The sequence below is a fragment of the Tachyglossus aculeatus genome, chromosome X2, assembly GCF_015852505.1.
Source record: "Tachyglossus aculeatus isolate mTacAcu1 chromosome X2, mTacAcu1.pri, whole genome shotgun sequence".
NCBI lineage: Eukaryota > Metazoa > Chordata > Mammalia > Monotremata > Tachyglossidae > Tachyglossus > Tachyglossus aculeatus.
In genome coordinates, this window is record NC_052100.1 from 28,184,807 (window position 1) to 28,197,002 (window position 12,196).

Genomic DNA, 12,196 nt, shown 5'->3' on the forward strand with positions numbered 1-12,196 from the left:
AGAAACAGAGTAAATATGTACAAATAGAGTAATAAATCTGTACGAACATATACACAGGTCCAGTTAGTTCACGCTCCGTCTACTCTACTTCTCTGCTGGGAAAAGGCTCTTTTTCATGGAGTTTAATACGTGTCCAACACTGCTCTAAGTACCGGGGTAGCTACAGGTTACCTACTTGTGCGACCGTGGGCAAGCCGCTTAACGTCTCCGTGCCTCAGTTCCCTCATCTGGAAAATGGGGATGAAGACTGTGAGCCCCCCGTGGGACAACCTCATCACCTTGTATCCCCCCAGTGCTTAGAAAAGTGCTTGGCACATAGTAAGCGCTTAACAAATACCATCATAATAATTATTATTATTATTATTGTAAGCACTTAACAAATATACCATCATTATTATTATTACTATTAAGTCGGATATGGCCCCGTCCCTCCCAGGGCTCCAGTCTAAGTAAGAAGGAGTGCATGTATTTAATCCCAACTGTAAGCTTGCTGTGGGCAGGGAATGTGTCTTCCAAACTGTGAGCCCACTGTTGGGTAGGGACCGTCTCTATATGTTGCCAACTTGTACTTCCCAAGCGCTTAGTACAGAGCTCTGCACATAGTAAGCGCTCAATAAATACGATTGAATGAATGAATGAATGAATCTTGTGTACGGACCGTCTCTATATGTTGCCAACTTGGACTTCCCAAGCGCTTAGTACAGTGCTCTGCACACAGTAAGCGCTCAATAAATACGATTGACTGAATGAATGAATGTTAGGTACGGACCGTCTCTGTATGTTGCCAACTTGTACTTCCCAAGCACTTAGTACAGTGCTCTGCCCACAGTAAGTGCTCAATAAATACAATTGAATGAATGTTGGGTAGGGACCATCTCTATATGTTGCCAACTTGTACTTCCCAAGCGCTTGGTACAGTGCTCTGCCCACAGTAAGCGCTCAATAAATACAATTGAATGAATGAATGAATGTTGGGTAGGGACCATCTCTATATGTTGCCAACCTGTACTTCCCAAGCGCTTAGTATAGTGCTCTGCACACAGTAAGCGCTCAATAAATACGAATGAATGAATGAATGTTGGGTAGGGACCATCTCTATATGTTGCCAACTTGTACTTCCCAAGCGCTTAGTACAGTGCTCTGCACACAGGAAGCGCTCAATAAATTCCCCCTTTTAGACTGTGAGCCCACTGTTGGGTAGGGACTGTCTCTATATGTTGCCAATTTGTACTTCCCAAGCGCTCAGTACAGTGCTCTGCACATAGTGAGCGCTCAATAAATTACGATTGATGATGATGATAAATACGATTGAATGAATGAATGAACTATAGCCCTTTCTTGCCCAGCCCAAATATCTTGAGTTTTTGTGGCAACTTGGAGCTGCCCTGTCTCCTCAAAACAACAGTTTTTAGGGGTGATAACTCATTGTGGGCAGGAAACGTCAGCTAATTCTATAGTATTGTACTGTCCCAAGTGCTTAGTACAGTGCTCTGTACATAGTAAGCACTCAATAAATACAATCAATTGATTTATTGACTCACTGCAGAATGCCACGATTAACTATTGACAGGGCTTCCAAACTTTGTCTTGTAGCTGTACCAATCTCCAGTTTTCCAAATTTCCCGTTGGGACTGATGGTTAAAAAGGAAATAAAAGGAGATTGCGGGTGGTGCCTTTGAGCAATCAATCAGTGGTATTTGTTTAGACTGTGAGCCCACTGTTGGGTCGGGGCCGTCTCTATATGTTGCCAACTTGTACTTCCCAAGCGCTCAGTACAGTGCCCTGCACACAGTAAGCGCTCAATAAATATGACTGAATGAATGACTTCCCCACAACACACATGTATCTATCTGTCTATATCTGTAATTGATTGTTTTATCTATTTGTATTAATGTCTGTCTCCCCCTCTAGACCGTGAGCTCCTTGTTGGGTAGGGACCATCTCTATATGTTTCCAACTTGTACTTCCCAAGCGCTTAGTACAGTGCTCTGCACACAGTAAGTGCTCAATAAATACGATTGAATGAATGACTCCCCACAGCACATATGTATCTATTTGTAGATACCTGTAATTGATTGTTTTATCTATTTGTATGAATGTCTGTCTCCCCCTCTAGACCATGAGCTCGTTGTTGGGTAGGGACCGTCTCTATATGTTTCCAACTTGTCCTTCCCAAGCGATTAGTACAGTGCTCTGCACACAGTAAGCGCTCAATAAATACGATTGAATGAATGACTCCCCGCAGCACATATTTATCTATTTGTAGTTACCTGTAATTGATTGTTTTATCTATTTGTATTAATGCCTGTCTCCCCCTCTAGACCATGAGCTCGTTGTTGGGTAGGGACCGTCTCTATATGTTTCCAACTTGTCCTTCCCAAGCGCTCAGTACAGTGCTCCGCACACAGTAAGCGCTCAATAAATGCGATTGAATGAATGAATACGATTGATGATGGTGATGAAAGCACTGTTTTAAGCGCTCGGAAGAGCACTCTGCAACAGGATTAGACGCCACGTCCCCCTGCCCGTAACAAGCTTAGGATCCAGAGGGAGAGGCAGACGTTAATCGACATAAATAAGTTAATTTATTAATTCCCCGCCACCCGAGGGGCAACGCTGATAATCTGAGTGGAGCGAATATTTCTTTACTTCAGGAAGTTGGCACAAGTAAGCACAACTGTAAAGGACAACCCTAGTGCGGGTTTGGAGGTGCCGTTTTAGTAAGCGTTCGGAGTTAATTTGCCGGAGATTTGGTGCCGGCGGAAAATGGCAGTAGCCACCAGAAAGGTTGAGGTAAGTTCATGGCTGATAGTCCTCGTGGTAGTAATTCCGGTATTAATTGCGGTATTTGTTAAGCGCTTCCTCTCTGTCCAGCACTGGGCCGAAGACCGGAGTCGATACAGAATTATTAGATTTTGTCGTATGTTTGTTTTGTCTCCCCCTTTTAGACTGTGAGCCCACTGTTGGGTAGGGACTGTCTCTATATGTTGCCAATTTGTACTTCCCAAGCGCTTAGTACAGTGCTCTGCACACAGTAAGCGCTCAATAAATACGATTGATGATGGTGATGATGGAAACCAACTCTGTACACATAATACACCCCCTAAGCGCTCAGTAAATAGCACCGGTGGATCAAGCGCCTTTTACGGTGCTCTGCACATGGTCAGCACTCAAGAAATTTTGTGAGCCCACTGTTGGGTAGGGACCGTCTCCATATGTTGCCAACTTGGACTTCCCAAGCGCTTAGTCCAGTGCTCTGCACACAGTGAGCGCTCAATAAATACGATTGATGATGATGAAGAAATGCGACTGAATGGATTGAGAAGGAATTGTTCCTGTTTCTGGAAGGCGATTACGGGACCTGTCTTTGAGGATGGATGGCAGTCAGTCAGTTGATTTTATTGAGTGTTTACTGTGTGCAGAGCACTGAGAAGCCCGCTGTTGGGTCGGGACCGTCTCTATATGTTGCCAACTTGGACTTCCGAAGCGCTTAGTACAGTGCTCTGCACACAGTAAGCGCTCAATAAATACGGTTGAGTGAGTGAATGAATGAATGAGAAGCAGCGGGGCGTAGTAGAAAGAACCCGGGCTTGGGAGTCAGAGGGCAGGGGTTCTAATTCCGGCTCCGCCACCCGTCTGCTGTGCGACCTTGGGCAAGCCGCTTAACTTCTCTGTGCTTCAGTTACCTCATCTGTCAAATGGGGATGAAGATCGTGAGCCCCACGTAGCCCCCCTTTTGCCTCTCCCCCTTCCCATCCCCCCGACTCTACCTCCTTCCCCTCCCCTTAGCACCTGTGTAGATGTTTGTACAGATTTATCACTCTTTTTATTTTACTTGTACATATTTACTACTCTATTTTATTAATGATGTCCATATGGCTGTAATTACTACTCTATTTTATTAATGAAGTGCATCTAGCTCTAATTCTGTTTAATTTCGTTGGGTTTGACACCCGTCTCCATGTTTTGTTCTGTTGTCTGTCTCCCCCTTCTAGACTGGGAGCCCACTGTTGGGTAGGGACCGTCTCTATTTGTTGCCAAATTGTACTTTCCAAGCGCTTAGCACAGTGCTCTGCACACAGTAAGCGCTTAATAAATACGATTGAATGAATGAATGACAACCTGATGACTTTGTATCTACCCCAGCGCTTCGAACAGTGCTTGGCACATAGTAAGGTCGTAACAAATACCATAATTATTAAGCGCTTGGGAGAGCACGATATAACAGACACATTCCCTGCCTATGGCAACCTTACAGTCTGAAGGGGGAGACCGACATTAATGTAAGTAAAATATATTACGGATATGTACATGAGTGTTGTGGGACTGATGGGGGGGTATTTATTTTATTTTGTTGGTATGTTTGGTTCTGTTCTCTGTCTCCCCCTTTTAGACTGTGAGCCCACTGTTGGGTAGGGACTGTCTCTATGTGTTGCCAACTTGTACTTCCCAAGCGCTTAGTACAGTGCTCTGCACATAGTAAGCGCTCAATAAATACGATTGATTGATTGATTGATTGATAGTGGTGAATAAAGGGAGAAAATGAGGGTGACGCAGAGGCAGTGGGAGAAGCGGAAACGAGGGTTTCCTAAGGGAAGGCCTCTTTGAGGAGGTGGGCCAGGGTCCTCAGACCAATCTTTAGTGAGTCATCTAGGGATTTCCAGTTGGGTAGTTTATTATTATACCTCCCAAGCACTTAATACAGTGCTCTGCACTCAGTAAGCGCTCAATAAATACGATTAAACGAATCAGTGATGGGTGAATTGCCTTTTTTATCTTTTCAGGCGAAGCGCAGGCTGGAGCTTGGAGAGAGCGGTCATCAATACCTCGCTGATGGTTTAAAAACTCCCAAAGGCAAAGGAAGAGCTGCGATAAGAAGTCCAGATAGTCCAAAAAGTAAGGATTTTTTTTTTCCCCCTAATTTTGTGGTATTCGTTAAGCACGTACCAGGTGCCAGGCGCTCTTACTACGCCTGAGGTAGATCAAGAAAATCAAGATAGAAGCAGCGTGGCTCAATGGAAAGAGCACGGGCTGGGGAGCCAGAGGTCATGGGTTTTAATCCCCGCTCCGACACTTGTCAGCTGTGTGACTTTAGGCAAGTCACTTCACTTCTCTGGGCCTCAGTCACCGCATCTGTAAAATGGGGATTAAGACTGTGAGCCCCCCGTGGGACAACCTAATCACCTTGTAACCCCCCCAGCGCTTAGAACAGTTCTTTGCACATAGTAAGCGCTTAAGAAATGCCATCATTATTGTTATTATTATTAAGATGGACCCAGCCCATGTCCTACAGAGGGCTCACAGCTTTCATTCCCATTTCACAGATGAGGTATCTGAGGTCCAGAGAAGTGAAATGACTTGACCAAAGTCACCCAGCAGACAAGCGGAGGAGGCGGGATGAGAACCTATTGTCTTACTCCTCCCATGCCCGGACTCTTTCCACTTAGCCACACTGCTTTAGTTGCAGTGGTTTGAACACAGTTAAGCACTCAGTAAATACGATTGAAACGCTTCTCAGGATGGTTTGGACCTTTCCACTTTCAGAGTGTGTGGGAGAGCCTGAAAAGAGATTTGATTCCTTTGGGATGATACCTCTTTTAAATCCCCCTCCTCAGCTTCTCGCTCAAGTTCTATATATTTTGCCCAGGCTGGAAAGATGTTAGGGTTTTGAGGTGGGATAAATCCCCTTCCTCTGCTTCTCGCTCAAGTTCTATGTATTTTTCCCAGGAGTAGAAGATGTTAGGATTTTGAGGTGGAATAAATCCCCCTCCTCAGCTTCTCGCTCAAGGTCTATAAATTTTTCTTGGGCTGAGAAGATGTTAGGATTTTGAGGTGGGATAAATCCCCCTCCTCAGCTTCTTGCTCAAGGTCTATATATTTTTCCCATGCTGAGAAGATGTTAGGATTTTGAGGCAGGATGCATCCCCCTCCTCAGCTTCTCACTCAAGTTCTATATATTTTTCCCAGATTGAGAAGATGTTAGGATTTTGAGGTGGGATAAATCCCCCTACTCAGCTTCTCGCTCAAGGCCTATATATTTTTCCCAGGCAGAGAAGATGTTAGGATTTTGAGGTGGGATAAATCCCCCTCCTCAGCTTCTCACTCAGGGTCTATATATTTTTCCCAGGCTGAGAAGATGTTGGGATTTTGAGGTGGGATAAATCCTCCTCCTCAGCTTCTTGCTGAATTTCTATATATTTTTCCCAGGTTGAGAAGATGTTAGGATTTTAAGGTGGGATAAATCCCCCCTACTCAGCTTCTTGCTGAAGTTCTATTTATTTTTCTCAGGCTGAGAAGGTATTAGAGTTTTGAGGTGGGATAAATCCCCCTCCTCAGCTTCTCGCTCAAGTTCTATATATTTTTCCCAGGCTGAGAAGATGTTAGGGTTTTGAGGTGGGATAAATTCCCCTCTTCAGCTTCTCGCTCAACTTCTATCCTAGGCTTAGAAGATGTTAGGGTTTTGAGGTGGGATAAATCCCCCTCCTCAGCTTCTCGCTCAAGTTCTATATATTTTTCCCAGGCTGAGAAGATGTTAGGATTTTGAGGTGGGATAAATCCCCTTCCTCAGCTTCTCGCTCAAGTTCTATATTTTTCCCAGGCTGAGAAGATGTTAGGATTTTGAGGTGAGATAAATCACCCTCTTCAGCTTCTCGCTCAAGTTCTGTGTTTTTTTCCCAGGCTGAGAAGATGTTAGGGTTTTGAGGTGGGATATATCCCCCTCCTCAGCTTCTCGCTCAAGTTCTATATATTTTTCCCAGGCTGAGAAGATGTTAGGGTTTTGAGGTGGGATAAATTCCCCTCCTCAGCTTCTCGCTCAACTTCTATATATTTTTCCCAGGCTGAGAATATGTTAGGATTTTGAGGTGGGATAAATTCCCCCTCCTCAGCTTCTCACTCAAGTTCTATATATTTTTCCCAGGCTGAGAAGACGTTAGGATTTTGAGGTGGGATAAATCCCCCTCTTCAGCTTTTCGCTCAAGTTCTGAGTTTTTTTCCCAGGCTGAGAAGATGTTAGGATTTTGAGGTGGGATAAATTCCCCCTCCTCAGCTTCTCACTCCAGTTCTATATATTTTTCCCAGGCTGAGAAGATGTCAGGATTTTGAGGTGGGATAAATCCCCCTCCTCAGCTTCTCACTCAAGTTCTATATATTTTTCTTGGGCTGAGAAGATGTTAGGATTTTGAGGTGGGATAAATCCCGCTCCTCAGCTTCTCACTCAAGTTCTATATATTTTTCCCAGGCTGAGAAGATGTTAGGATTTTGAGGTGGGATAAATCCCGCTCTTCAGCTTCTCGCTCAAGTTCTGTGTTTTTTTTCCCAGGCTGAGAAGATGTTAGGATTTGAGGTGGGATGATACTTCTTTTAAATCCCCATCCTCTCACTGAAAAGGCCTCCAACTCCAGTGTGCCATTTTCATTTATTATCAAGTAATGGCATCTGAGTGCCGCCCGTATGCACAGCACTGTGCTAAGCATTGTAAGCCCAATCTTTGCTCTGGAGCTTGCAGTCTGCTTGCGGAGCACTGTACTGAGTGCTTGGGCAGACACAATAGAATTATTCATTCATTCAGTTGAGCGCTTACTGTGTGCAGAGTACTGTACTAAGCGCTTGGGAAGTACAAATCGGCAACATAATTAGCGGACATCATCCTCAAAGAATTTACCATCTAAACTAAGCAGCTTCATTCATTCATTCAATCGTATTTATTGAGCGCTTACTGTGTGCAGAGCACTGTACTAAGCGCTTGGGAAGTCCAAGTTGGCAACATATAGAGACGGTCCCTACCCAGCAGCAGACTCACAGTCTAGAAGGGGGAGACAGACAACAAAACAAAACATATTAACAAAATAAAATAAATAGAATAAATATGTACAAGTAAAATAAATAGAGTAATAAATATGTGCAAACATATATACAGCTTGGCCTAATGGATAGTCTGTTGCCGCATTGTACTTTCCAAGCGCTTAGTACAGTGCTCTGCACACAGTAAGCGCTCAATAAATACGACTGAATGAATGAATAGAGCACGGGCCTCGGAGTCAGAGTGATCTGGGTTCTAATCCCAGGTCCGCCTCTTGTCTGCTGTAGGATCTTGGGCAAGTAATAAAAATAATAATAATGATGGTATCTGTTAAGCGCTTACTCTGTGTTAAGCAGACTTCACTTCTCTGGGCCTCAGTTCCCTCATCTGTAAAATGGGATTAAATCTGTGAGCCCTATATGGGACCGGGACCGTGTCCAACGTGATTAGCTTGAAGCAGCCCGCCTTACTGGAAAGAACCCGTGCTCGGGAGTCACAGGTCATGGGTTCTAATTCCGCCTCCACCACTTATCAGCTGTGTGACTTTGGGCAAGTCGCTTAACTTCCCTGTGCCTCAGTTCCCTCATCTGTAAAATGGGGATGAAGACCGCGAGCCCCAAGTGGGACAACCTGATTACCTTGTATCTCCCCCAGCTCTTACAACAGTGCTTGGCACATAGTAAGCACTTAACAAACGCCATCATTATCATTATTTCCCCATTTAGCTATCTATCTATTAGCTTGTATCTCAGTACGGTGCCTGGCATATAGTAAGCGCTTAACAAACACCATTAAAAAAAATACAGAAGTTTTTAAAGTTTTTTGGGTAGGGACTGTCTCTATATGTTGCCAACTTGTACTTCCCAAGCGCTTAGTACAGTGCTCTGCACACAGTAAGCGCTCAATAAATACGATTGATTGATTAAAGACGTTCAAAGTGCTAGAGTCAGATCGAATTTTCCTTAATGTTACTTCAATGATGGTGTCACACTAATCAGATGAAAATGAACGGGGGGCGTCCCCCAAATCTGAGCCACATATCTTCCGATAAAACAATCTTTTCCCGTCATCATTTGCCAAGCTGCCGTTCACTATGTCAGCGCGTTTAATTTGGATTTAATGCCGAGCAGAGCGCTGGCTTAAATATGCACGATAAATCTGACCGTGAAGACAGGAGGTTGCAATGACCTGATAAAGATGGGGCAGGGATTGTGACCGCCAACTCTAGTATCCTGCCCTCTCCCAAGCGCTTAGTACAGCACTCTATATACAGTTAGATGCTCAGTAAATACAATTGATTGACAGATTGGAAAGCAAGTTAGAACGACAGTTTCAGTGTGCCTCTTAGGATGACTGTTTAGTTCTGGAGAAATTCTTTTTTAAAGGAAGCTGTCCAAAATGTTATTATCATTATGATGGCCTTTATCAAGCGCTTACTATGCGCAAAGCACTGTTCTAAGCGCTGGGGAGGTTATGAGGTGATCAGGTTGTCCCACGGGGGGCTCACAGTCTTCATCCCCATTTTCCAGATGAGGGAACCGAGGCCCAGAGAAGTGAAGTGAGTTGCCCAAAGTCACACAGCTGACCATCCCCCCATCTTACCTCCTTCCCTTCCCCACAGCACCTGTATATATGTATATATGTTTGTACATATTTATTACTCTATTTTACTTGTCCATATCTATTCTATTTATTTTATTTTGTTAGTATGTTTGGTTTTGTTCTCTGTCTCCCCCTTTTAGACTGTGAGCCCACTGGTGGGTATGGACTGTCTCTATATGTTGCCAACTTGTACTTCCCAAGCGCTTAGTACAGTGCTCTGCACACAGTAAGTGCTCAATAAATACGATTGATGATGATGAATTGGCGGAGCCGGGATTTGAACCTGTGACTTCTGACTCCAAAGCCCGGGCTCTTTCCACTGAGCCACGCTGCTTCTCAAAGTAGCCAAGAAGGAGAAACGCAATCAATCATGGATTAAGCACCTACTCTGTGCAGAGCACTATACTAAGCGCGTGGGAGAGTACGATACAATAGAGTTGGTAGACTCATCCCAAAATATTCCCGAGTACGAGTTCAAAGCATATTTCATTCATTCATTCATTCAATCGTATTTATTGAGTGCTTACTGTGTGCAGAGCACTGGACTAATCAATCAATCATATTTATTCATCATCAATCATATTTATTGAGCGCTTACTGTGTGCAGAGCACTGTACTAAACGCTTGGGAAGTACAAGTTGGCAGCATATAGAGACAGTCCCTACCCAACAGTGGGCTCACAGTCTAAAAGAGGGAGACAGAGAACAAAACTAAACATACTAACAAAATAAATAGAATAGATATGTACAAGTAAAATAAATAAATAGAGTAACATTATTGAGCGCTTACTGTGTGCAGAGCCCTGTACTAAGCGCTTGGGAAGTCCCAAGTTGGCAACATATAGAGACGGTCCCTACCCAACAGCGGGCTCACAGTCTAGAAGGGGGAGACAGACAACAAAACATATTAACAAAATAAAATAAATAGAAGAGTAAAGACGTGCAAGAGTAAGTAGGTACAATATTATCCCCCGTCGACCCCGCGGCATCCGTATTCGGAGTTTTCCTACGTGTCCCTGAAAGGAACCGATTAAAGCGGGGAAAGCGGATTTGCCGAATGGAGGGGAAACTTCCCTCACCCCCCCGTTTTCTGTCGTTTTTTCTTTTCCTTCAAGCGCCCAAATCTCCTTCGGAAAAAACCCGGTACGACACCTCTCTCGGGCTGCTCACGAAGAAGTTTATTCAGCTGGTGAGCCAGTCCCCGGACGGGGTCCTGGATCTTAACAAAGCCGCGGAGGTCCTCAAAGTGCAGAAGAGGCGGATTTACGATATCACCAACGTGCTGGAAGGCATCCATCTCATTAAGAAGAAATCCAAAAACAACGTCCAGTGGATGTGAGTGTTCGGTCGTGTTTATTGAGCGCTCGCCGGGTGCAGAGCGCAGTACTGAGCGCTTCCGAGAGTCCCATCCAACGGTAGATGGGCACGTTCCCTGCCCGTAACGAGCTGACAGTCTAGAGCGGGGGACTGGCCCTGTCCATTGCTGTTTGGATTCATTAATAATAAATAATAATGATCATGGTATTTGTTAAGCGCTTACAATATGCCCAGCACTGCACTAAGAGCTGGGGGGTGGATGGAAGCAAATTAATTCATTCATTCGTATTCGTTATGCACTTAACTGTGTGCCAAGCACTGTTCTAAACGCTGGCGAGGTTACGAGGTGATCAGGTTGTCCCCTGGGGGGCTCACAGTCTTCATCCCCATTTTCCAGATGAGGTAACTGAGGCCCAGAGAAGTGAAGTGACTTGCCCAAAAGTCACACAGCTAATTGGTGGAGCTGGGATTTGAACCCATTACCTCTGACTCCAAAGCCCGGGCTCTTTCCACTGAGCCACACTGTTTCTCTGTTAAGCGCTTACTATGTGCAAAACACTGTTCTAAGCACTGGGGAGGTTACGAGGTGATCAGGTTGTCCCCCGGGGGGCTCACAGTCTTCATCCCCATTTTCCAGATGAGGTAACTGAGGCCCAGAAAAGTGAAGTGACTTGCCCAAAGTCACACAGCTGACAATTGGTGGAGCCGGGATTTGAACCCATGACCTCTGACTCCAAAGCCTGTGCTCTTTCCACTGAGCCACACTGCTTCTCTGTTAAGCGCTTACTATGTGCAAAACACTGTTCTAAGCGCTGGGGAGGTTACAAGGTGATCAGGTTGTCCCCGGGGGCGCTCACAGTCTTCATCCCCATTTTCCAGATGAGGGAACTGAGGCCCAGAGAAGTGAAGTGACTTGCCCAAAGTCACCCAGCTGACAGTTGGTGGAGCCGGGATTCGAACCCATGACCTCTGACTCCAAAGCCCGGGCTCTTTCCACTGAGCCACGCTGCTTCTCTGTAGTAGAAGTAGTAGAGTGCCTGGCACCTAGTAAGCGCCTCAACCCCTTCTAGACTGTGAGCCCACTGTTGGGTAGGGACTGTCTCTATATGTTGCCAACTTGTACTTCCCAAGCGCTTAGTCCAGTGCTCTGCACTTAGTAAGCGCTCAATAAATACAGTTGAATGAATGAATGAATGAACTTGTACCTCCCAAGCGCTTAGTCCAGTGCTCTGCACCCAGTAAGCGCTCCGTAAATACGATTGAATGAATGAATGAATGAACTTGTACTTCCCAAGCGCTTAGTCCAGTGCTCTGCACCCTGTAAGTGCTCCATAAATATGAATGAATGAATGAACTTGTACTTCCCAAGCGTTTAGTCCAGTGCTCTGCACCCAGTAAGCGCTCCATAAATACGATTGAATGAATGAATGGTAATAATAATAATAATAATAATGATCAATCAGTCAATGGTATTTAT

At 44.9% G+C, this 12,196-nt stretch overlaps 1 protein-coding gene across 1 annotated transcript in view; it reads left to right on the forward strand.

Annotated features, from left to right (window-relative positions):
• Positions 1–12,196, forward strand: part of E2F3 (E2F transcription factor 3) — a 60,404-nt gene that overhangs the window by 30,141 nt on the left and 18,067 nt on the right. Inside the window, exons 2-3 of the mRNA XM_038771401.1 lie at positions 4,785–4,896; positions 10,518–10,737. Coding sequence (XP_038627329.1) covers positions 4,785–4,896; positions 10,518–10,737 — 332 coding nt within the window. The remainder of the gene's footprint in view (positions 1–4,784; positions 4,897–10,517; positions 10,738–12,196) is intronic.